Source organism: Cetorhinus maximus, unplaced genomic scaffold (genome assembly GCF_964194155.1).
Source record: "Cetorhinus maximus unplaced genomic scaffold, sCetMax3.hap1.1 HAP1_SCAFFOLD_2136, whole genome shotgun sequence".
Classification (NCBI taxonomy): domain Eukaryota; kingdom Metazoa; phylum Chordata; class Chondrichthyes; order Lamniformes; family Cetorhinidae; genus Cetorhinus; species Cetorhinus maximus.
Genome location: NW_027598075.1, coordinates 30,001 through 55,123, shown reverse-complemented (window position 1 = coordinate 55,123; position 25,123 = coordinate 30,001). Strand labels below are relative to the sequence as shown.

At 41.9% G+C, this 25,123-nt stretch overlaps 1 protein-coding gene across 1 annotated transcript; it reads left to right on the top strand.

The window, feature by feature from the left end:
• Positions 1 to 828: 828 nt before the first annotated feature.
• Positions 829 to 24,814, top strand: LOC144677019 (protein SFI1 homolog; the record flags this gene model as incomplete). The annotated part of the gene is made up of 7 exons (XM_078537285.1): positions 829 to 1,311; positions 5,198 to 5,368; positions 10,302 to 10,373; positions 13,045 to 13,155; positions 14,581 to 14,675; positions 22,261 to 22,378; positions 24,712 to 24,814. Coding segments are annotated over exons 1-7 (816 nt in total), but the record flags the coding sequence as incomplete, so codon positions are not given.
• Positions 24,815 to 25,123: the final 309 nt, after the last annotated feature.

The following is a 25,123-nucleotide window of genomic DNA, read 5'->3' as shown; positions in this document are numbered from 1 at the left end:
GTGCCCCCCCTCGCCCTGCGTGTGCCCCCCCTCGCCCTGCGTGTGCCCCCCCTCGCCCTGCGTGTGCCCCCCCTCGCCCTGCGTGTGCCCCCCCTCGCCCTGCGTGTGCCCCCCCTCGCCCTGCGTGTGCCCCCCCTCGCCCTGCGTGTGCCCCCCCTCGCCCTGCGTGTGCCCCCCCTCGCCCTGCGTGTGCCCCCCCCGCCCTGCGTGTGCCCCCCCCCTCGCCCTGCGTGTGCGCCCCCCCCTCGCCCTGCGTGTGCGCCCCCCCCTCGCCCTGCGTGTGCGCCCCCCCCTCGCCCTGCGTGTGCCCCCCCCTCGCCCTGCGTGTGCCCCCCCCTCGCCCTGCGTGTGCCCCCCCCCCCCCCCACCCCCATCCTTCCCGCTTCTCCCCCATCTACCCACACCCTCTCGGCCTCCTTCAGACCTCCATCTTCCTCCAGCCCATCCTCTCTACTTTCAATCCCTCCCCATATCCCACACTCCCTCTCCCATTCTTCCACTCCCCCAACCACCTTCCCCTCATTACTATTCGATTCCCCCATCCTCCCATTCCCCCACCCCCGTCCCCATCCCCGCCCCCCATTCCCTCGTCCTCCACCCCACCACTGTGGGTTATTGTTGTCACAGTAATGAAACACTCTTGTGATGGGATGTGTTTTAGCAAAAGTCATGGTCTTGTGAATGTGTTTGTAACTGGAGGTTTGCAGATGTTCTTTTTCTCTGAAGTTGATGCACCTTTAAAAATGTTATGTGTATTAAGTACAGTTACAAGTTATAACTGGGAAACCAAGAATTCATGCTAAATTTTTGTTTGAACCCTTTTTTGCAGGAGCCCAGGGAGCTTCATTGATTTTGGAATTCCGTAACCTAAAGGACACAGCAGCAAGTAAGCCAAGGAAAGAAGTTACCCACTTGAATTCTTTGAAATATGTACATTTGTTAAATCCCTCCCAACACTGGTGGAGCTGACACTGATTCTAATGACAAATCATTAACACAGATTCTTTGAGAACACTGTCATGGTCAATCACGCTATTTTTGTGGCTAATTCACGGTAAACATGTGAGTACATTGTTAAACCCAGAGGCCTTTGCTGAAGAACTGACAGCAAACTCAGTGTGCATTGCTGGAAAGAAACATCAGTGATCTTGTCCCAGGATGGTTGATGTTTCATGTTGATATTGTTTCACTCACGTGGAGTCAAATGGATCGGAAGACAAATAAAATTACTTCAAGCTCTGCAAAGAATTCAATCAGAAAGGACTTGGGAACGAAGAAAGGGGATCACTTGTTGAAGAAAGATCATCGAAAGTAAGTTTTAAAAAACATTAGATGAAAGACACATTTCACTCCAATGACCCATGGGGATGCTAGAATTATAGAATTGATTACAGCATAGAAGGAGGCCATTCAGCCTGTCACATCCATGTTGGCCCTTTGTAAAAGCTAATCAGCTCGCCCTGCTCCCCCACCTTTTCCCCATAGTCTTGCAATTTTTTTCTTTTCAGATATTTATCAAATACCCTTTTGAAAGCCTTTGAAGTAACCTCCACCTCAGGCAGTACATTCCAGATCCTAAACACGCGCTTAAAGTTTTTTCTCTTGTCACTCCTGGTTCTTTGACCAATCACTTAAACCAGTTCCTATGGGTTCTTGACCCTTCTGTCAATGGGGACAGTTTATCCTTGTTTACTGTATCCGGATCCCTCATGATTTTGAACACCTTCTGAATCAGTAAACTATAATTTATTTGACCCAGGATAATTCTATGCATGCCTATACCATACAGGGTCACTCATTTAGGCCTAAGGAAGAGTATAGGAACCTGGGAACCATAGTTCATGAAACAATGACATGAGGCCATATCAAAGTGAAATGTATGTTGGGATGTAGAGATCAGGTAGTTAAATATAAACATGAAATGCAATCCTTACTTGTTAAGCCCTTGATTTGGCTGCATCCAGAATACTGTGCCCAGTTGTTCATGTAGTGTAGTAAGCAAAGTCCCTTGAGAAAGTGGTGTGGGCCAGCAGAATGGTACCTAGTTTTAAAGGTCTTTATTATCAGGGTAGGTTCAAGGACTTTGAGGTTATATGGTTACGGTCTTTGAAATGATGGGAATAGATTCTTGGGAGAAGTTTATTTGAGCTGGGTAGGGAGGAGAGGACTGAGGAATCAGTACAAAATAAGAAAGTAGAGAATTAGATTAGACATTGGTGAGCTCTTCAGGAGGGAGTTGTGAATCTTTGGATAAGTGACTAAGAGCAAGTGCAGAGAGCATCCCTTAAAGTGGAAGACATCCCGAGATATGGAGGTAATGTTGGTTAGCTGTGACAAATGATATCTGGAGCTTCCTGCATTGTGTTCAGTGGTTGGTGAGGAATTTCTAAGAGTACTATTCCTAAATTAGCCTTTTTTTTTCTCCTCAGTTCTCAGGAAATTGAATTAAGTTGACAGTAAGTCAGGGTGCACTATGTCTGCATGGCACGTGTGAGATGGATCAGTTGATTTTTTTTTCTGGACATTTTTGTACGATCTGTTGCCTTGATCAGTGTGGGAATTAGCTATCAATGTTGGGGTTGGAGTGGTAGGTTGGTGACAGTGATTAACATGCAATCTGAGTTGGCTGCTGGCCTATTTTGGTTGTAAGGCTGCAAAATCTGGACCACTGTGTTCTTGTGATTCCTGGACTGGGTAATTGACTGTCAATTGTGTTGATGTTTGCTGAAATCTTGGGAAAAGGTGCTGTCATCCAGGCCCTTAATATAGAATATAGTGTGATGGTTGTGGATGGGGGAACGGATACTCTGATCTCAAACTATTGTCAGAGGCTTTTTGACTTCTCTCTGAGGACTGAGCAGTTTCATTTGCTGGGCACAGCACCTGAGCTGGGCTGTTTATTGGCTCGTGGGATACACTTTCAGAAGCTTTGACGCCAAGCTCTGTGGTGTTGCAGTGGAGAAGGTCTGTATCTGCTTCATTTTGAAGGGATATCTTAGGATTGCAATTGGATCTTTGAAGATAAACTTATTTCGTCATTAATGTTTACTTGCTAAATGCTAAGCACCTTTTCTGCTTTAGAACAGGAATACAGAGAGCAGCTTTCACCAACAGGCTGAGTTAGCACCATAATCTTTGGTCTTGTCCACACAGCCTGGAATTTTGCTGTGATTTTAGACAGTAATTTCAGAGACTTGATATTTGTGGGGGCCATTTGACTACCTACTAGTGAATTTAATTTGGGTTATATCCAGACAGTTGCATCTACATTGTGTGGTGATGATTTGAGGTTTACTCGGATGTTTTCTGCTTGAGCACCCACGAAGTGCTACTGAAAGCCAAAAGTTCTATCTTTGAAGGATTGAAAGACATCCAACTTTGAATTCCCTATTGTAGTTTATGGAGCAGATCAAGATTTTGTGATTCAGATCTTGCACTCTGAGAGAATGGAGGTATTGTGTCTCGATGAAGGCTGAGGAAGTCAGACTTGAATGATCCATGAAAGTGGTAGAGCAGGCTGATGGGTGTGAAGAAACAGAATTGTGGAGAGATCAGAGCTCTATGAACTCGAGTTTGTGGAAAATGATCTAGAGCATGAGCGAGGTATTGATTTCAAAGAGAACTAGATAGCAAATTGGGTAATGTTGATGAAAGGCCATGTGGTGATTAGTTTGGAAGTTCATGATGACAAACAGCATCAAAGACTTTGGAGATCTCCAAGGCAATGGCAGAATGGTTCTGGAGCAGAGTTCCAGAAATGCATAACATAGGTGGTGGATTGTCCAATTTGGATAAGGTGAGATCTCTCAAGATGCTGTTTGAGGTGAGGCCACTTGTTTAAACTGGTTTAAAGCATTGAATGTGGGATATTGGTACTGAATACACAAAGCCATTGTGTAGTTTGGCATGATTTTTGCTGAATATTGCATGCAATGTGAGTTCCCAGTCTGTTAGGAACTGTTGGAAAAATCAGAAAATTAACTGACTTTTTTTGAGTAAATATTGTGAGGGGTGTTACTTCTGCGGAAAGGGAAACTTACAATTTCGGTGACTCATTATCATCATTAAACATTCCCAGGTCATGATAAGGTGCAGAGGAAAGCATCCTTTGTAATCTTCTATTGTTCTAATTGTGTAGTTCAATCCCAGGAGAACAGCTCTTAATGCCAGATGTGACATTTCTTCATTGCCAAACCTGTCCTCTGCAAGATGAACAATTTATTGCAGATGACCACTGAACTGGGGTAGTGTTTGGCTATGGGTGTGTATTTTCTATGATCTAAGTTGAGTTTAACCAAGCTCATTTCACCAAGAACCTTGCTAGTCTCTCCTACCAAAAAGCTGTTGAGGCTGAGCCCTACTCTTGCTCCAATGTTTGCTTATAGATAATAGAGAAGATTTTCAGGCAGTTAAATTTAGATTTTGATCAGAGGCAGAGGAGAGTATCCAATAAATGACACTACCCAACTCCATCCTGAAATCTCTGTATTTTTGCTTGTATAGGTGGTTCAGCAGCAAGGGGAGATGGTGGCCTAGTGGCCATGTCACTGGACTAGTAATCCAGAGGCCCAGGCCAATGCCCTGGGGATACTTTGAAACCCCACCACGTTAGCTGGTGAAATTTAGATTCAATGAGTTGAACTTATTAATAAAAATCTTGAACTGAAGGCTAGTCTCAGTAATGATGCCTATCATCATTTGTGTAAAAACCCATCTGGTTCATTAATGTCCTTCAGGGAAGGAAATTTGTTGTCCTTACCTGACCTGGCCTACATATAACTCCAGACCCACAACAATGTGATTGACTCTTGACTGCCCTCTGCAATGGTCTAGCAAGCCACTTAGTTGTACCAAATGGTTACAGAGACTGCCATGGTTCAAGGAGGTGGCTTACTATCATCATCTCAAGGGAAATTAGGGATGGGTAACAAATATTGGCTTTGTTAGCGATGCCTGCGTCCCATGAAAGAATTTAAACAAACCAGTGTGACCTGAGGCAATTTCATCGCACTGGTAAGCTGGTGCCAGTTTGGCAGAAACCTAAGAAAATTTATTACTTGTAGGCGACCTTGGCTGAGAAATAACTAAAACGGGTTGTTTCAGTTTCTTGTTGACTGCTATGGTTCTGGAGATTGGTTGTGAAGTTACTTGTTATGTTTCTGTAAGATCGACACTGCTCTGTTCTTTGTTTCCCCAGTGCTGTGATGATGGGCCCTCCAGTGAACACCCAGCTTCCCAAAAGTACATCCCAGGAACATTCCATAAAGCATGGTGGGACTAATGTACATCGTGTCAAAAAGAGCTTGATCCCTTACAGAGTGAATTACACCTGGAACAGAGGTGGGCGATTGAAGGAACTCCGCATTAGGTAATGTTTGCATTTAGTGAATACTGAAAGACTGCTGTTCTATTTTAGAGGTTCAATACTTATATCCAAAATGTAGTTCATGCAAAAGAACATTAAAAGAAACAAAGATGGGAAAAGATTATTTGGGCTATTTGGCATCTGATTGGTGTGATACAAAAGTCAATCTTTTTGCCTCTAGCCCCTTCCTTGGTAAATTATTACAAATAGTTATTATGTGTAAAGAATTTGTTCCTGATTGTTCTATTGTAAATTTGCATCTATCATCATACCAGCTCTGGTTATCTGACTCTTTTTCATAGACTTTGTTGCGCTTTGAGCCTTTTCAATTTCACCTTCATCCACGGATGAATTCCAGGTGTAAGAAATGCAATCTAAAGTAGTTCTTTATATCAACCAGATGAAATTGTTGTTCAAACCTGGCCAGTCTTCCATCTAAGATGGATCCAAATGAACTCCCGGTAGAGATTTTTGCCCTGAAACTACATGGAGAAATACTTCCAATAGAAATGGAGAACCTCCAGAAAACAGTATCCTTAACATTTCTTCTCTCTACACCAGTTGAATTGAAGACTCATTGTAGGAGTTCCTATTGTTCTTTACTGGGGCCTCAAAACTGTTGAACTCATCGTTCTCGGTTTTCCTTTCCTCCTGAAGCCCACAGAATTTTAAAATTTGTTGTCAATTGACAACTGCACCTTCAACTCACCTGATTTCTTAATTACTCTTTTTAGCTTTACTGGTGTTCCATGCTCTTGGCACTTCACCTAGTTTTCTCAATTTTATGAAGTGAGAGACCTTCTAGTTTGCCTGCTACATACAATTGCTGACCTGCATCATGATACCATAGGAGATGATTTCCCCGCAATCTGTGTATTGCAATTGTTAATGGGTTTGTGATTTTGATACACATTGTCCAGAGAAAATCTTTCACTCCAATCTTAATGCCACGTGGATATAAATTTGTCAGGTCACATTTCGAGTATTTGCTTTGGCACTCCATTATAAAAGCATATTTGGGCCACGAGTCGAGATCCACTGAAATACCAGGGATGGGAAGAGTTTCAAGTAGGTTTGAAAGGTAAATGATGGAATATTGTTTCCATTAGTTGATTGAATCCATAACAAGGAGGCATGAAATTGTTTTGATGCAGGGAGTACATTACCTTAAGTAGCTAATGCTACCTTTGAGAGATTGGATAAACGCTTGAAGAAAGGGTGTGGTTGGAAGAGCAAAGAAATGAGAATAGAGCAGTTTGGGCCTATGCACTGGAGCAATAGCTGAATGATCTTGCTCTGTGCTATAATCTTTGTTGATCTATGCAATAATCAGAATTTGAATTGTAACCATATCCAGTGAATAGATCTCTGGGGGAAAAAAATCTGATGAGTTGAGTGGCCAGTACTTCAGGAAGGTGTGTTGGCGTGCCTCCTGTTTGGCATTGTAATCGACTGTATCCTGCACAAAGCTCTATCATTCACACACTGGATTCGAGTGCACTGGCTGCAACACATTAGCCTAGAGAACCTGTCTTACTAAGTTCTGATTGAGTAGGGCTTTAATAAAAAGGCCAACTATCATTGCATTGTTTTTGTACTTAACCATATTTTATGACACATATATTGAAGAACGGAGAATTGGTTTCTACATTTAATAGATCCATGTTAAAATACAATAGGAAGCTCCTGTGATTTGCTTGTTGTATAACGCCCATCCTATGCAATAAGTTTCTTGTATAAAATGAAGTTGTTATCGCACTGGGAGTTCAAGATGTCAAGCACTAATTAATTCGAATTCTAAATTCCACCACCAAATTTAAAATGTTATATATCAATCTTATACAAGAGGGCAGATTTAGAATTTTAGACATAAGCGCAGATCACCCTGAAAGATCAGATTAGAAATGTGTTCTAATTTTTGGCCCATGCTTTACCATGTAATCAGGTGGGAAAGTACCAGGTTTGATGATCGTGCCTTGGACTGAAATTTTAGTGTTGCCATTTGCCAAAAACTCTGTTATGGAGAAGGATAATTCAGCTAAGCTGCCTCCCAATGACCGTCTGCTCGAAAGTGTGTGTGTGGATATCAGATGGACAGAAACAGGATTGGCTGCAATTTATTCCATGAACAGCACGCCAACACTCGGCAGGCTCAGACATGACGAGTAGAGGTCGTTTCTCGGACGCCATTCATTACCTCTCTTTCCCTCACCCCCGCCCACCCCTGAACAATTTGCCCAAATGGCTTCTCTGCAAGTTTTGAAATTAGCTCTCACGAAGGCATTTCTCTTTCATTGTTTTCCTCCCTCAATGTCCTCTGGACAATGATCAGGCTAATTTTTTTCCTTCCTATGTCAGGGATGCTGATGCCAATTGTAGCATGTCTATCATCCGCTTCCTCAACACACACCGAGGACAAAATCACTGACCTTCCTGGTCTGTATGGTTCAATTAATCTCTGAATGAATTCACCAAGCCATTGCGGGGGCGAGAGTTTAAAAATGCTCCAGTCACCACATCTCACCTGTGTTTTTAATCTGAAGACCCATCCTGCTTGAATTGCAACATATCTCCTACTTTATAGCTTAACTCTACAGTATATAATGTGTTGCAAAACATTTATTTATTTTTCAGTTGAGATGGCCAGTCATTATGCCACCCATTTACTAGGTGTCCCATCATTCATGGGATTTTCTCCCACTGGTTGTAACTAGTTGATGCGTCACAAGAACATGATACGAGCAGGAGTAGACCATATGGTCTGTCGAGTCTGCTCTGCCATTCAATGATTGTGGCTAATCTTGGACTTCAACTCTGCTTTTCTGCCCACTGCCCACATCCCTTGATTCCCTGAGAGACCAAAAATTTGTCTATCTCAACCTTAAATATAGTCAATGATGGGGTAGTGAATTCCAAAGATTCACAACCCTTTGAGTGAATAAATTTCACCTCATCTCAGTTCTAAATGATCAAACTCTTCTCCTGAGACTGTGCCCCCATTGTTTTCAATTTCCCAGCCAGTGGAAACACCCTCTCAGTATCTCCCTTGTCAAGCACCTTCAGAATCTTGGGCTCAATGGCATCATCTTTCATTCTTCTTAACTCCAGTGGGTAGATGCTGAGTTTACTCAGCCTCTCATCATAGGACAACCCTCTCATTCTATGAAACCAGTCCAGTAAATCTTTGCTATACTGCCTCCAATCCTTAAATATGGAGACCAAACTTACACACAGTATTCCAGGTGTGGTCTCACCAAAACCGTGTGCAATTGTAGCAAGACTTCTTTATTTCTGTACTCCAATCCCCTTGCAATAAAGGCCAACATGCCATTTGCCTTCCTAATTGCTTGCAGCATCTGCGTGCTGACATCGCGTTCCTTGTACGAGCATACCCAAGTTGCCCTGAGCATCAGTGTTTCACGCCTATGAAAAGATATTCTCTTTTTTTATTCTTAGGAGCAAAGTGAATGTCCTCACACTTCCAACAGAATACACCATCTGCCACCTTGTTGCCCATTCACTTAACCTGTCGTTATCTCTTTGCAGCCTTTCTGTGTCCTCCTTACACCTGCCATTTTCACATAGCTTTGTATCGTTAGCAAACTTAGTATCTAGGAGACTGTGACAGGCTTATCTCCAAGAGGCGGAGCACTGATGTCTTCTGGTGTCCCACAGGGGCCTGAACATTTTATGATTTACATCAATGACTTAGATGAGGGGAGTGAAGACATGGCAGCTAAATTTGCAGATGACACAAAGGTAGGTAGGAAAGTATGTTGTGAAGAGGACATGAGGTTGCAGATGGATATAGATAGGTTGAGTGAGTAGGCAAAGATCTTGAGTTTAGTCTGGGAAAATGCGAAGCTATTCACTTTGGCAAGAAGAACAAAATATCAGAGTATTACTTAAATGGAGAATGGCTGCATAATTCTGAGGTGCAGAGGGATCTAAGTGTTCTAGTACATGAGTCACAAAAAGTTGGTATGCAGATACAGCAAGTAATTAAGCAGGCTAATGGAATGCTATCCTTTGTTATGAGAGGGATTGATCATAAAAGTAAGGATGTTATGCTTCAGTTATACAGGGCATTGGTGCAACCGCACTTCGAATACTTGTGTGTAGTTTTCGTCTCCTTATTTAAGGGAGGATGTAAATGCATTGGAGGCGGTTCAAAGGAGGTTTACTAGATTGATACCTGGAATGAGTGGGTTGTCTTACAAGGAAAGGTTGGACAGACTGGGCTTGATTCCACTGGAGTTTAGAAGAGTGAAGGGTGATTTGATTGAAGTTTTCAAGATCTTGAATGGTCTTAACAAGGTGAACGTCAAAAGGATGTTTCCTCTTGTGGGTGAGTCCAGAACTAGAGGGCACTGTTTTAAAATTAGGGATTGCTCTTTAAGGACAGAGATGAGAAATTTTTTCTGAGGGTTGTGCGACTTTGGAATGCTTTGCCTCAGAAGGTGGTGGAGACGGGATCATTGAATATTTTTAAGGCAGAGGTAGATAGATTCTTGTTGGGCAAGGGAATCAAAGGTTATCGGGGTTAGATGCGAATGTGGAAATTGAAACACAAGAAGATCAGATTGAAAGGCAGAGCAGACTTGAAGGGCCAAATTGTCTATTCCTGTTGTTATTTCTTACGTTCTTAAGAGTGACGCAATAGAAATGTGCCAAGGGATTTGAATTTCGGTCCCTTCCTGCCCCAGTGTGGGGAGCTGGTAGAAATTGCAATCCTTCCATTGAGGGTGAAACCTCACGAATTTATCACTGGTTTCCCAGCATCATGTACAGATTTTCAGCTAATGCTTCAAGGTATTCTTTCAAGTTCTGTCAACCCAAATCAATATTTTGCCCAAAATCTTATGCTTGAAGAATTTCATGTTCCTGACCTTGTAAGAAAACTACGCCGATTGGTAATGTTGTCTTCTTATCCCAGGCACCTTGCGAGAAAGTTCTTGCATTTGTGGACACGGAAGACATTTGGGAGAATCCTTCCATCCAAAGCTAGGTGAGGTACAATTTAGTTTTCTTCCGTGTCTTTTTGAAGATGGGCGCAGAATGTTATGTTGCATACAGAGATCCTAATTCTAAAGTGATGTTAATGACTGTATCTCATTGATGTGAGACAAAAATTGCATAAATGGGTAGCTGCATTTCAAAATGACATTGTGACAGAAACAGCATTGCCATGTCTCAAACAGAAATTTCTCTGCAGTATGTTATTTTTGAATCTAAATGGAATAATGTGAATTTTAAAATCGGAGTTCAGTTAGCTGTGGCTGAGGTGTTAGGGTAGAAAAACGATGTCTAAAACTGTCTAGAAACATCCACATTTCCGGGACCAGTTTGCAGCAAAGGTATTACCCCTAAGGTAATTACATCAGAAATTACTTCACTTCTTTGAAATGTTCTGCTAGTTTGCACTGAATGAAATATGAAAAGGAGGCAGGTTCAGCATTCGCAACAAATTGCTGTTTTTATCTGGGGAAACAAGTTCCGGTCAGTAAATGTCTCCACTCTGAGAGAAAATATTCTCTGCATTTTTACTTGGTGTAATAGAAGCCTGTTAGAAATCGCCATATCCTTTCCAGAAAGATCTCCTTGCACAATTCTCTAACCTGCTGCTGGAGATGTCAATAAAGGATCCAGTATTTTTCAGTTTGTGGATATTGATCTTGGGGATGAAACTAACAACTGTTTTTAAAAATAGTTGGCATAGATAGCAATGGGGTCAATGGCTTCCTTCTGTTCTGTCCTATTCTCCTCCTCCTCCTACAGGTCCCATCCCCTAAGAGGGTGTAGGTGACAATGGATTTCCATTGGATTGGTCCATGATTATGCTTGGTGAAGTACTGCAGTGGTTTGCCATTGCCTTCTGCAGCATGACTGACCAGGAAACATTCCCACTCTTATTGCCTGCCATCAGGTGCATTGGAAGGATTTACAGGCTGGTAATCAACTGGCCATGTTACGAATACACCTTCCATGACCATCAGGTGGGCTGAATGGCCTCCTTTGCTCTTGTATCATATGACGATACACATAGATTTTCTATGTGAAATGACTAGTAGTTATCAGTTGTGTAACTCTGGCTGGAGCCACTCCCTTGTCCAGGGTTACTGGGCCTGTTGCCATCTGTCAGCTACTGCCTGAGCTGAAATCAACTAACTCAATAGAGATCAAATCTAGGATCATCCAGTGTGGCCTAGTTTCACGCTAGACAGTGTAGCAGCCAGCTGAACCGCTGGAGTATCAATGACTTTTAAGCATTTTTCTCCCACCCACAGCTGTTAAAGCAAATGAGCTGCTTCCAGACCAACCTTATACTGCTGTGAAACTTGGTGCAAGCAAGAGGTGTTATGACTGTGTCCAATCCCCCCTTGACTCCACTTTATACCAGTGACAGAATGGTTCACTTTGTTACAAATGCAGGGCTTGAGCCACTGTGCCACCAACATCAGTGTTTCTAAATTAAATACTTTTGTTTAAAAATTAGTCCAGATGGAATGCTGAATTTGAAATTCATTGCTTAGCTGGATGCTGGTATGGTGTTACAACATTTAGACTGGGCTTTAGTAACCTTGTAGTAGGTCTCTTTTGTGCCATCTCTACAAATCCAGAATTGGCTTTGCATTGGTGCTGATCAGGTGTTTACTGTCTGTTGCTAGCTGAATGAGGTGCAGGCTCATTATTATCATAGAAGAGCAGATGAAGTTAATTTGTTTCCACAGTGTGATTTGGGCATAGAATCATGTGGCTACTGAGACAAGAAACTGAAAATAATAAAGAATAGCCAACACAAATCTCAAAAGGGAAGGTCATGCTGGAGCTGGAGCAGCCTTATTGAATTGTTTGAAGAATGAATAAAAGGTAGCCAAGGGTAATGTAGTAGATGTAATTTACTTGGATTTTGAAAAAGCCACCAGTGAATTACAACACTGCAGATTCGTGCTGAGAGCATGTGTCGTTGGGACAAGTAGCAAAATGGATAGCAAGCTGGCTACAAAACATATAACAATAGGTGTTAACTTTAGTTACTCAGATACTAACTCAGGTGGGAAGTGGTGTTCTACGAGGATTGGTGCTGGAACCACTGTTGTTCACAATTTACATGAATGATTTGGACTTGGGAATCGGTATTGCAATTTCAAAACTTGTGGATGACACCCAATTGGGAGTGGTTGCGTGAGTATTTATAGTTAACATTATGGAAGACTGCGACAAAATACAAGATGTTAATATTGCAGAATGTGTGTGTGTAAATAGCAAATTAATTTCAATGCAGGTAAAGTATGAGATGATGCATTTTAGTTGGAAAATTAAGGAAGCCATGTTATTTTTGAAAACTAAGTCTAACAAGGGTAAAGGAGCAAAGAGATCTATAGGCATGTATTCACAAATCATTAAAAGTAGCAATGCAAGCTAACAAAGCCATAAAGATGCAAATAAAATACGGGTTCGTTTGTAGAGGGAAGCAATTGCGAAAAGCTATTAGAAAGGCAAATAGTATGTCAGCCTTTTTTTGAAACCAAGTTGACATATAAGAGTCAGGAAGTCTTGCTACCATTATATAGGGCTTTGTAAGGCCACTTAAATTTTAATAAACATTTTTGGAATGAAACTTCAATAGTCATTAAGAGATGCTGGCTTTTCAAAATGCATGGTTTTCCTTTTGCCAGATCCCACTACTGTCATGCAGTATTGAGTAAAGCATTTGATGAATGGAAGGAGCAATGGTGGAGTGTGAGGATAGAATGGAAACTGATGGTTCGAGCGGACTGTCACTACAGGTAGCTGTTTTTTATGCTCTTCATCCACCCTAGCTAGGATACAGTCTCACAAGTGCTAAATATTCCTCTGATATCTCACCCAAATGGCAGAAAAATATCAATGACATTGCCAATCCTGTCCTTCTGTTCACATATGTGTGCACTCCCAGAGGGATTTCTGAATAGTGAACAAGAACAGGAACCTTGGCTAATGAGGACAGTCGCAAAGCCTGAGATCATCTGACTCAATGTACCTGATTCTTCAAGTGAAATTATTTTCCTAATGTGTTTTATATATTATGCGGTATATTATTTTAAAAGCTGTGTTTATTACCACTGTGATGCAGCCTGCTGGAAAACCAACTGCCCTGATTGAACTTTGACCATTTAACTGACAAAGCAAACTAACTGGTGCTAAAAATGCATGTACTTCACAAAATAAGCTTTATATAATGTTGCTCTCTTTTATTTTTCCCTTTTATAAAGATTTAAATTCTTGCTCAGGTGCAGTTTCATACATGCAATCAGCCCTTCGGTACCCCACCAAGTGGTCCTTCATATGTAAGCCAGGACTGTGAGCACAGTTAAATTGCTTGAGGGCATCACAGCTATGCTAGATCCTATCATCCTCTGGTGTATGGGTGAGAGAGAGAAAAGAGGAGAGAATACACATACATGCATACACATCATGCACTTTCCAGTAGGATTCACTGGACAGTGATCAGTAAAGAAACCCTTAGAGTTGGCCTCATTGACACTATCTAGTCCAGGGTTATTGAGGCCAACAGTACCAACCCTCCCATACTTAATTCAGCACAGACTGGTGATTGAACCGAAACTGTTTCCAGTCTGTATGCTTTAGTTTTACTCTGATCATTGCATTTAACAACTGATCTAAAGGATTTGGGGCTACACAGCAGCATTTTCATTTCATGACACTTTGCTACCATGCATAAGTTGGTATATGACGCCTGACCTTGGCTTGCTATGGCAGCAGAGTTCTTTTCTAAATTACTGAATTGAATTATTGAATGACCGAAGTAATAAAAGCTTGATGTAGCAAACAACCATGCTGATCAAACATTCCAGGTTTCATCTCCAATTTTCAGCTGAGTTAGCTATTCTCATGCCGAGCAGCAGAAGCGGTGTACCACTCTCCCAGGTCAGGGAAGAAAGTTTTGAGGGAACTTAGCCATGGTTTTTGGAAGGTGCATGTGGATTTTGGAGAAGTATAGAATTTGTGTAAGATTTGGATGTCACCCAATGGATTTGCGTTATGGATGTTGTCCTCGCAAGGTAGCAAAATGCAGTCATTGTCTGGAACTGTACTGCAGAATGAGTCAGGAACTTGTATCTTGATGAGAAGTGAGAATGGTAGCAAGAGAACTTGATGTAAAATTGAAGGTCTATTCATTTCTGTAATGTCCACATTCCTGCCTGTAACAGGTATCATAAATATAATCAAACGTGGAGAGCCTGGCAGACGTACATCCTTCAACAGCAGAGGAAGAAAGCAAAATACAGGATGGCAGTTTCACACGGTATGAGATGGAGATACTCATAATTGATGAATTAGCCTGGTTAACCTCCATTTTTAGATGAAAAATAATGCTGGCTTGTTCTGAACTGAACCTGACCAGCATTCCAATCTAAAAAGCCCCTTGATCAAGATCTTTGGAGATCTTGGGCTGTGTTTACTTGTTGCGATCAGTGAGTGACCAATGAAAAGGACGCGTCAGTTTAAGCAATGCTGTATGCTAGCAGCCAACTAAAGGGCCATAATTTGCTGTCAAAATAACACTGAGCTAATGGCCCTTGCCTTTACTTATGCTCAAATGGTTAAGCAACTTCAGGTGAGAAGCGCAGTTAAATACAAATATTCTAAAGTTGCTGTCCTAGTTGTGCTGCTCTGCCATTAACCTAACCAAAATGCCATCTCACTGCCTGCCTCACCATGGAAATGCATTGAATAACAAAGTTGCTGTCTTAAACAAAACAAAAACAGAATTACCTGGAAAAACTCAGCAGGTCTGGCAGCATCGGCGGAGAAGAAATCAGTCAACGTTTCGAGCCTCCATGGCCCTTCGGCAGAACTGCAGCATAGTTTCAACAAGGGAGAAATATAAATTGGTTTAAGGTGGGTGGGGGGCGGGGGGGAAGAGACACATTGAGGGTGTGGTGTGAGCAGATAATCAAAAGATGTCAGAGACAAAAGGGTCAAAGAGGTGTTGAAGGTGGTGGTCTTTGTCTGAGAAAAGTGCTAATTAAGAATGGAATACAGGATATTCAAAGTACAGCTCTAGTGGGGGTGGGGTGGAAAGACTAAAGGTTTTAGTTTTAGATTTAAAAATAATGGAAATAGGTGGGGAAAGAAGAATCTATATAAATTATTGAAAAAAAAGCGGGTGGGGGGGGAAAAGAAACGGGGTGGGGATGGGGGGAGGGGGAGTTTAAGATCTAAAGTTGTTGAATTCAATATTCAGCCCAGAGGGCTGTAAAGTGCCTAGTCGGAAGATGAGGTGCTGTTCTTCCAGTTTGCGTTGGGCTTCACTGAGAATCAGCAAAGAATACGCAAACTGGAGGAACAGCACCTCATCTTCCAATCTCCCACCCAATCTCACTGAAACTCTGACTTTCTCACAAGGATTTCCAATCTTCACATTTGAAGAACTCATCTTGGAATTCTCACCAAACAACGCTCCCACTCTGACAGCTTGTTTCTGATCTAACAAGAAAGTATGTATGTTTCTGAACCAACAAGAAAGGGGCATTGGCCCAGTCTGTCAGTCTGTTCACAACTTTCCTTATAAAATAATCCCTTCATCCCAAGAATCAACCTGGTGAACCTTCTTTGAACTGCCTCCAATGCAAGTATATCACTCCTTAAGTAAGGAGACCGAAACTGTGCACAGTTCTCTAGATGTGATTTCAGCAATGCCTTGTACAGTTGTAACAAGACTTGCCTATTTTTATACATCATCTTCTTTGCAATAAAAGTCAACATTTTATTTGCCTCCCTAAATTTCTTGCTGTACCAGCATGCTAAGTAATGCATGTATAAGGTCACTCGGATACCTCTGTATTGCACCATTTAGCCTCCTTCCATTTAAATAATCTGCTTTTTATTCTGCCTGCCAAAGTGGACCACCTCACATTTCCCACATTATGCTTCATCTGCAAAATTTTTTCCCACTCACTTAACCTGTTTATATCCCTTTGTGGACTGTTTGTAACCTCTTCACAACTTGCTCCTCACTTATCTTTGTATCATTAGCAAATTTGGCTACAATACACTTGGCGCTTCATTCCAAGTCACTTGTATAGATTGTAAATAGTCGAGGCCCCAGCATTAATCTCTGTGGCTCTCCACTAGTTACAGTTTACCAACCTGAAAATGACCTTTTGATTGCAACTCTCTATTTCCTGTTAGTTAGCCAATCCTCTATTCGTGCTCTTACCTTCTGCAGTAACCTCTTATGTAGCACCTTACAAATGCCTTTTGGAAACCTGATTACACTACAGGTTCCCCTTTATCCACCCTGCTTGTTACATCCTCAAGAACTCTAATAAATTTAGTCATTTGGTAGTACAGAACTTGAGTATTGCTGAAAAAGAGACATGTCGAAGCTTTACATCTTGCCCTCATTAGGACACTGTAAGAATAATAATATAAGGGGAAAACAATAATTTGTACTGTATGTGCAGAGAGTCGGTTAGCAAGTGGACTCTGATTGGTAAAGGTGTTGCCATGGGGAATGCACCAGTAATGGTGACTGACAGTTAACTGCCAAGCATTGTTTGAAATTTAAATCAGGCAACATGACCCTGATTGGTCAAGACATTGCCCTGAGGAAGAGTCAGTGAATGGCTTCACTTATTTTTTTTAGCTGAAACAGGTGCAATCTGTGGAAAGAACATGTACTGCTCTGTATTGTGGGAAACTATGACCTACATTGTTTGAGATCACCATTGATCTGGAATCACTTGTGATTGCATGAGTATTAGGAGACATATTTGACATGTATTTGTTGTAAATATTTAACAGTATGCAACATTTATAAAAATAAAACATTTTTAAACTTTTGGGTATATTCTATTGGTTAAAAGTGGCAAAGGATCTCCACCCAAAGTGTATTTTCCCTTTACAGATGCTAACAGGATCCTCTGTGCACTTCCAACTCCTACAGTTTTTTTAGACTGAAAACTGTTTATCACAGAATCACAGAATTATGGTTTAGGAGGAGGCAATTGGACCCATCATGCCTGAACCGGCTCGCTGAGCATTTTAACTTAGTGCCAATATCCTGCCTTTCCCCGTAACCCTGCACATTGTTTCTGTTTAAATAATCATCCAATGACCTCTTGAATGCCTCAATTGAAATTGCCTCCACCACACTTCCGGGCAGTGCATTTCTAACCCTAACTACTCGCTGTATGAAAAGTTTTTTCTCACCTCGCATTTGCTTCTTTTGCAAAACACTTTAAGACTGTGCCCTCTGGTTCTCTATCCGCTTACGAGTGGGAACAGTTTCTCCCTTGCTACTCTGACCAGACCCCTCATGATTTTGAGAACTTCCATCAAGTCTCTTCTTAGCCTTTTCCTCTCCAAGGAAAACAGTCCCAAATTCTCCAATCTTTCCTCATAACTGAAGTGTCTCATCCCTGGGACCATTCTTTTAAACCTCTTCTGCACTCTCGCCAATGTGTTCTCATCCTTCTTATAGTGTGGCGCCCAGAACTATACACAATACTCCAGCTGTGGTCTAACCAGTGTCTCATATAAGTTCATCCTAACCTCCCTGCTCTTGAATTCTATGCCCCTATTAATGTAGCCTAGAATACTGTATACTTCAGAAACAGCTCCCTCTACCTGCCCTGCCACCTTTAATGACTTATGTACATATGCACCCAGGTCTCCCTGTCCCTGCATACCCTTTAGAATAGTATCCTTTATTTTATACTGTCTCCATGTTTTTTTATACCAAAGTGCATCACCTCATACACAAGTCCTCTGATGACATCTAGTGGGTATTTTTGGTGAGGAGGCACATTATAGTGAGAGTACAGACCATTTGTGGGATCAACAATTTAGAAATTTTAACTTGCAAGGCTCAATCTACATTTCTGTAACCCTTTCTTTTACTAGATATTGAAATGATAAAATATATAGACCATTACCATGTAAACTACACTTGGAAGAATCAAAATACCTTAACCTCTTGTTCTTTAATTCAAGCTTTTGAGGGGGGAGTAAACTTTATTTGCATTCTGAACAGTGACTTATCAGTTTGGGGAATAAAGGCTGACTGAGAAAATATGTTAATTGCCATTTCGCTGTGGTTCCTTTTGTGTTCCTGTATAGAAGCTTAGGATAAAAGCGCACATTGTCAGGCTTACCACACAGTTGGCTTTATTGATAAAAGTAATTTTGACATTCTTGTCAAGGCAAACTCTTGCAGTCTGACTTGTGTGTGATGTCACCTGCAGCATAGGCAAGGGGTGTGACATGACCTCAAAACACCTAATGCAGTGCGCCTAGAATCCCAGAGCACAGAATGAGGCCATTCGATCCATTGTGCCTGTGCCAGCTCTTTGAAAGAGCTCTTTCATTAGTTCCAGCCCCCTCACCCCCTCCACTGTTGTTTCCTCATATCTCTGCAAGTTCTTCCTTTTTAAGTATATATCCAAGTATTTATCCAACTCTCTATTGGTAGTTGCTATTGAATCTGCTTCTACCAAATATTCATATGATCACAATTTGCCAAAGAAAATTTTTTAAAATCCTCATCTCTGCCCTGATTTTTCTCTGGGTCCTCTGGGTACCAGTTTTCCTGTCAGTGGAAGAGCAGCTGCCCCTTATTTACTCGAAGTACAGGCCCAAGTTGTAGGAAATACTAATTTAAAATCTTTAAATTTAAAGTTGTTTTTTTTTTAAAATCCCTCCACAGCTTCTCCCCTCCTGACCTCTAATCCCATCCAGCCGCACAACCTTGACGATCTCCCTGCCCCTCTATTTCTGGCCTCTTGAGCACACCCAGTTTTAACTGGTAGCACCATTCGTGGCCATGTCTTCAGCTGCTAATGTGTACATTCTGGAATTCCCTCTCTCGACCTCTCCAACCCTCTACTTCTCTTTTCTCCTTAACACCTGCCTCCTTGACCAAGCTTTGGATCAATAGGGTAATTATATTAGGTGATTTCAACTTTCCTAACAATAATTGGGATAGACATACTGTTAAGGGCTTGGATGGAGTGGATTTCTTGAAATGTGTACAGGGGAACCTTTTAGGTCAATATGTAGGGGTCCAACAAGGGATGGCGCAGTGCTAGACCTAATTCTGGGGAATGAAGCCAGACAGGTGGCTGAGGTGGTGGTGGGGGAGCATTTTAGTGATAGTGACCACAACATGGTACAATTAAAGCTTGTTATGGACAAAGAAATAGACACGTTGCAAAAAAATGTTTTGGATTGGGGGAGAGCGGATTTTAGTAAAATAAGGCAGGATCTGGCCAAGGTAGACTGGGAACAGCTACTTGTGGGGAAATCTACAGAGGAACAGTGGGGGGCGTTCAAAAAGGAAATGGGGAGGGTACAGGCTCAACATGTTCCCTCTACGGTGATAGGAAGGAGTAACAAGCCCAGAGATCCATGGATGACCAGAGATATTCAGGTTACAATGAGAAGGAAAAGAGAGGATTTTAGCAGGTACAAGGGAAGCAAATCAGTGGAGGCATTAGTGGAGTACAGAAAGTGCAGGGTGGAGCTTAAGAAAGCAATTAGGAGAGCAAAGAGGGGATATGAGAAAGCTCTGGCTGGTAAAATCCCAAGATATTCTATAAGTATATCAATGGGAAGAGGATATCCAGGGAAAGAATAGGGACCAAGGGGGCAATCTATGGATGGAGCCAGAGGACATCGCTAGAGTGTTGAATGAATACTTCACATCCGTCTTCACCCAAGAGAATGAGGATGAAGGTTTCGAACTCGGGGAGAGAGACTGCGAGGTTCTTAAGCAAATTGATATAGTGACAAGGTATTGGAGGTGTTGGCAGGCTTAAAAGTGGACAAATCTCCAGGTCTGGATGATTTGTGTCCCAGATTGCTGAGGGAGGCAAGGGAGGAGATCGCAGGGGCTCTGACCCAAATTTTTAATTCCTCTCTGGCCACGGGGGGGTTGCCAGAGGACTGGAGAACAGCTAATGTGGTTCCGCTATTTAAGAAGGGTTGTAGAGTTAAGCCAGGGAACTACAGACCAGTGAGTCTCACGTCAGTGGCAGGGAAACTATTGAAGAAAATTCTGAAGGAGAGAATCTATCTCCAATTGGAGATGCAAGGCCTGATCAAGGATAGTCAGCATGGCTTTGTCAGAGGGAGGTCATGCCTAACAAATTTGATTGAATTTTTTGAGGAGGTGAGCAGGTGTGTAGATGAGGGTAGTGTAGTTGATGTAGTCTATATGGATTTCAGCAAAGCCTTTGACAAGGTCCCACATGGGAGACTTATAAAGGAGGCAAATGCACATGGGATACAGGGTAATTTGATAAGGTGGATTTAAAATTGGCTTAGTTGTAGGAGACAGAGGGTGATGACAAAAGGATGCTTTAGTGACTGGAAGCCAGTGTCCAATCGTGTACCACAGGGATCTGTGGTGGGTCCCCTATTATTCGTCATTTATATATACTCATTTATAGATGAGTATGTGGGGGGTAGGATTAGTAAGTTTGCGGATGACACAAAGATTGGCTGGGTGGTTAATCGTGAAATTGAGTGTTTTGGGCTACAGGAAGATATAGACAGGATGGTCAAATGGGAAGATAAGTGGCAGATGGAATTTAACCCTGAAAAGTGTGAGGTGATACACTTTGGAAGGAGTAATTTGACAAGGAAGTATTCAATGAACGGCATGACACTAGGAAGTTCTGAGGAACAAAGGGACCTTGGCGTGTGTGTCCATAGATCTCTGAAGGCGGAGGAGCATTTTAGTGGGGTGGTGAAAAAGGCGTATGGGACATTTGCCTTTATGAATCGAGGCATAGATTACAAAAGTAGGGAGGTCATGTTGGGGTTGTATAGAACCTTGGTGAGGCCACAGCTGGAGTACTGTGTGCAGTTCTGGTTGCCACATTATAGGAAGGATGTGATTGCACTGGAGGGGGTGCTGATCGAGGTGTACAAGATTATGAGGGGCATGGACAGGGTGGATAAGGAGCAGCTGTTCCCCTTAGTTGATGGGTCAGTCACGAGGAGACATAAGTTCAAGGTAAAGGGCAGGAGGTTTCGGGGGGATGTGAGGAGAAACTTTTTTCCCCAGAGGGTGGTGACAGTCTGGAACGCACTGCCTGGGAGGGCAGTGGAGGTGGGTTGCCTCACATCCTTTAAAAAGTACCTGGATGAGCACTTGGCACGTCATAACATTCAAGGTTGTGGGCCAAGTGCTGGTAAACGTGATTAGGTCGGTAGGTCAGGTGTTTCTCACGTGTCGGTGCAGACTCGATGGGCCGAAGGGCCTCTTCTGCACTGTGTGATTCTGTGATCTACCCTAATACCTCCTTATGTGGTTTGATGTCAAACGTTGCTTTCTAAGTTCATTTATTCAGAGTTCTAGTCCCACACCAGGCTTTGTTGTGACCTGTCAGTGAGTTTGTGCTGACTTGTGTTTGTTGACCAAAGAACAAATTAACTTAATTTGGGGTCACCTGCCCTGCCACAGCAGATGGTGAATTGAATAAAAACCTGGAACTAAAATTCTGATGATGACCATGAAATGATTGTCAATTGTTTTAAAAGCCCATCTGGTTCACTAATGTCCTTTCAGGAAGGAAATCTGCCATCCTTACCTGGCCTGGCCAACATGTGACTCCAGACCCACAGCAATGTGGTTGACACTTAAAATGCCCTCTGAACAAGGGCAATTAAGGATGGGCAATAAATGTTGGCCTAGTCAGCGATACCCACATCCCATGAATGAACAAATAATTTTTAAAAATTTGTTGTCATCAGGTACCATGGGAAATGTATACCACTGGTTCTTTCTCACTAACAAACATGGTTTCACTATCAGCAGTCTGCCACTATCCTTGTTAACTTTGAGCTTATTCAACGATGTTCCTTTCTGTTTCCTTCAGCTCATTCACAGATGATGCGGAAGATCTGGATTCACTGGTTCTTTTACATAGACATACGGAAAACCAAGCGTATGATGCAGACTGAGGCAGATGAGTTCCGTGTAAAAGCAACTCTTCAGTAAGTACAAACCAACAACTGTTAGACTATTTCAATTAAATTTTGTGTTAAATTAATTGAGGGATGTCAGTGGTGAAAAACAGAAGAATTTACTTTGACCGCTTAGTATCAGCATCACTGAAACCAGGCCAGATATACCAAAAGTCAGCTCCAGGTCAGATATATCAAGGGCTGGATTCATCAGTACACGCAAGTGTCAGACCCAAATTTATAACTCACGTACAGCACCTTACATTAAAACCACTTTCTTTGGATCAAACTTTTGTCAGCTGTCCTATATCTTGTTCTTATGTCTCATTACTTTTTTGTGGAACACCTCTGGGTTGCATTACAATCTTAAAGTTACGATAGAAATGCAAGTTGTTATTGAGGACATGTAGGAGCCAGTGAACATAACAGAATTAGGCATGCACTCAGAATGACAACAAAAAGCCTATATCAAAAACAAAGCTGCTGGACTTTGTCCAGCATCATAATTTAAATATTGTCAGCGTTTCTGTCCAATTAATCAAAGTTAGTTCCTTTCCACCTTTGTAGATTTGCCCTTTTTCAGTCCAGCAACTTTGTTTTTGATAGAGGCATTTTGTTGTCATTCTGAGTGCATGCCTAATTCTGTTCACTGGCTCCTAAATGTTCTCAATAACAACTTGCATTTCTATTGTAACTTTAAGATTGTAACGCAACCCAGAATGTTCCACAAAAGAGTAATGAGACATAAGAACAAGATAGTAGGACAGCTGAAAAAAGTTTGATCCAAAGAAAGAGGTTTTAAGGAGCCTCCCATAGGAGAGAGGTTTAGGGAGGTGAATTTGAGAACTTAGGACCAAGACAACTGCCCATTGTTGGAAGTCGAAAGTGGAGCATGAATTTGAAGAATGCAGAGTTATCAGACAGTTGTCAGGTTGGAGGAGGTTTGTTTTATATTCTTTCATAGGATGTGGTCAGCGCTGGCTAGGCCAGAATTTGTTGCCTATCCCTAATTGCCCTTGAAAGCAGTCAACCACACTGTTGTGAGGAGTCAAACACATGTAGGCCAGACCAGGTAAAAATATGATGCTTTCCTTCCCTAAAGGACATTAGTGAACCAGATGGGTTTTTAGAACAATCAGTTATAGTTTCATGGTCACCATCACTGAGACTAGCTTTCAATTCCAGATTGGATTAATAAAGTGAATTTAAATTTCACCATGGTGGGATTTGAACTCATGTCCCTAGAACATTAGCCTGTACTTCTGGATTACAAGCCCGGTGGTACTGCCACTATGTCCCTGTCTCCCCCAAGGTTACAGAGATAGGGTGAGTTCATGGAGCAGTTTGAATGTAAAAATGAGAGTTTTACATTTGAGGCGTTGATGAATCAGCCAGTGTCGGTCAGTGAGTATAGGGGTGATGGGTGAGTGGGACTGAGATTATGGGGAACATGAAGGGTTTAGATAGCCTAAATAAAAAGCAACTGTAAAAAGCTGAAGGGTGGATAACACGAGGGCACAAATTTAAGCAGATTGGCAAAAGAGCCTGAGGCAAGATGAGGGAAAACCTTATATGCAACAAGTGATTAGGATTTGGAACACATTTCCTGATATGGTGATGAAGCATATTTAATCATAACTCGCAAAAAGGAATTAGATATATACTTGAAAAGGAAAAATTTGCTGGGCAGCCATTACAGACTATATTAAATATTGAAAAAGGCGTAGAAATGGGATCTGTTGAAAGTACAAAAAGATCTGCAGGAGTAACAGGCCTGTATTGATAGAGAATTAAAGTTATCCAGAAGTAGCCCACCAATATGCAGGGGAATGGGGATAACTGGATTGCTCTTCGATAAAGCTGGTGCAGACACATTAGGCGAATGGTTTTGTTTTGTGTTGTACTATTCTATAATTCTAAACGAGTTTGGAAGAGCTGAAGTTAATATATGGTGGAAGGCGGGAAGTTGGCCAGGAGAGCTTTTGGTATCGTTGCGTTTGAAAGTTTTTTAAAAAAAAGCATGGATGATGACTTCTTAGCTTCAGATCAGCTATTGTCCCCATTTCTTACCTGGACTAATGTTCAGTGCTGTATTTTTCATTGCATTTAGAAACCAGTACAGAATGCGCTCTATAGATCACTTGTCCATCGCCATTAGGGTTATATCCCAGGCTATTTCTGGATAATTGAAGTCCTCTATCAATACAGACTGTTACTCCTGCAGATCTCATTGTATTTTCAACAGATCCCATTCTCCTCGCCTTTTTCAATATTTGATATAGTCTGTAATGGCTGCCCAGCCCAGCGTTGGTAAATTGTTAAAGGAGGAACTTACCATATTAACCAATACTGTTTCTTGCTAGGGCTGTGTGGTCCATTTGGACCAAACAGTTGGAGAGGAAGGAAAGAAATCGCAAAATGGACGGGTTAGCAATGCAGAATTGGGCAAAAACCTTGCAGCACAGGGTAGGTATGAGGGTAGATTTTTCATGCGCCATAACGATTTGCATACCAAAGCATTCAGGAAATTTGGGCTTTCTGGGTTGTACACGTCTGCTTTGTTTTAGTATTTGCACTATACATACCTTTTTGCCCATATTTACAGTGTTGAAAATCTTTTTTAAAAAATTACTTAAAGTTATGTGGAACTTGTAGAATATTCATTGTCTATTTGTTTTCATATTTTCCCCTTCCAACCAACCTTTTCAAAGTACAATTCCAAGGCACCAGCCAGTGGCCATACTGCATGAGCCTCGAGAGTGAGTGTCAGCATGT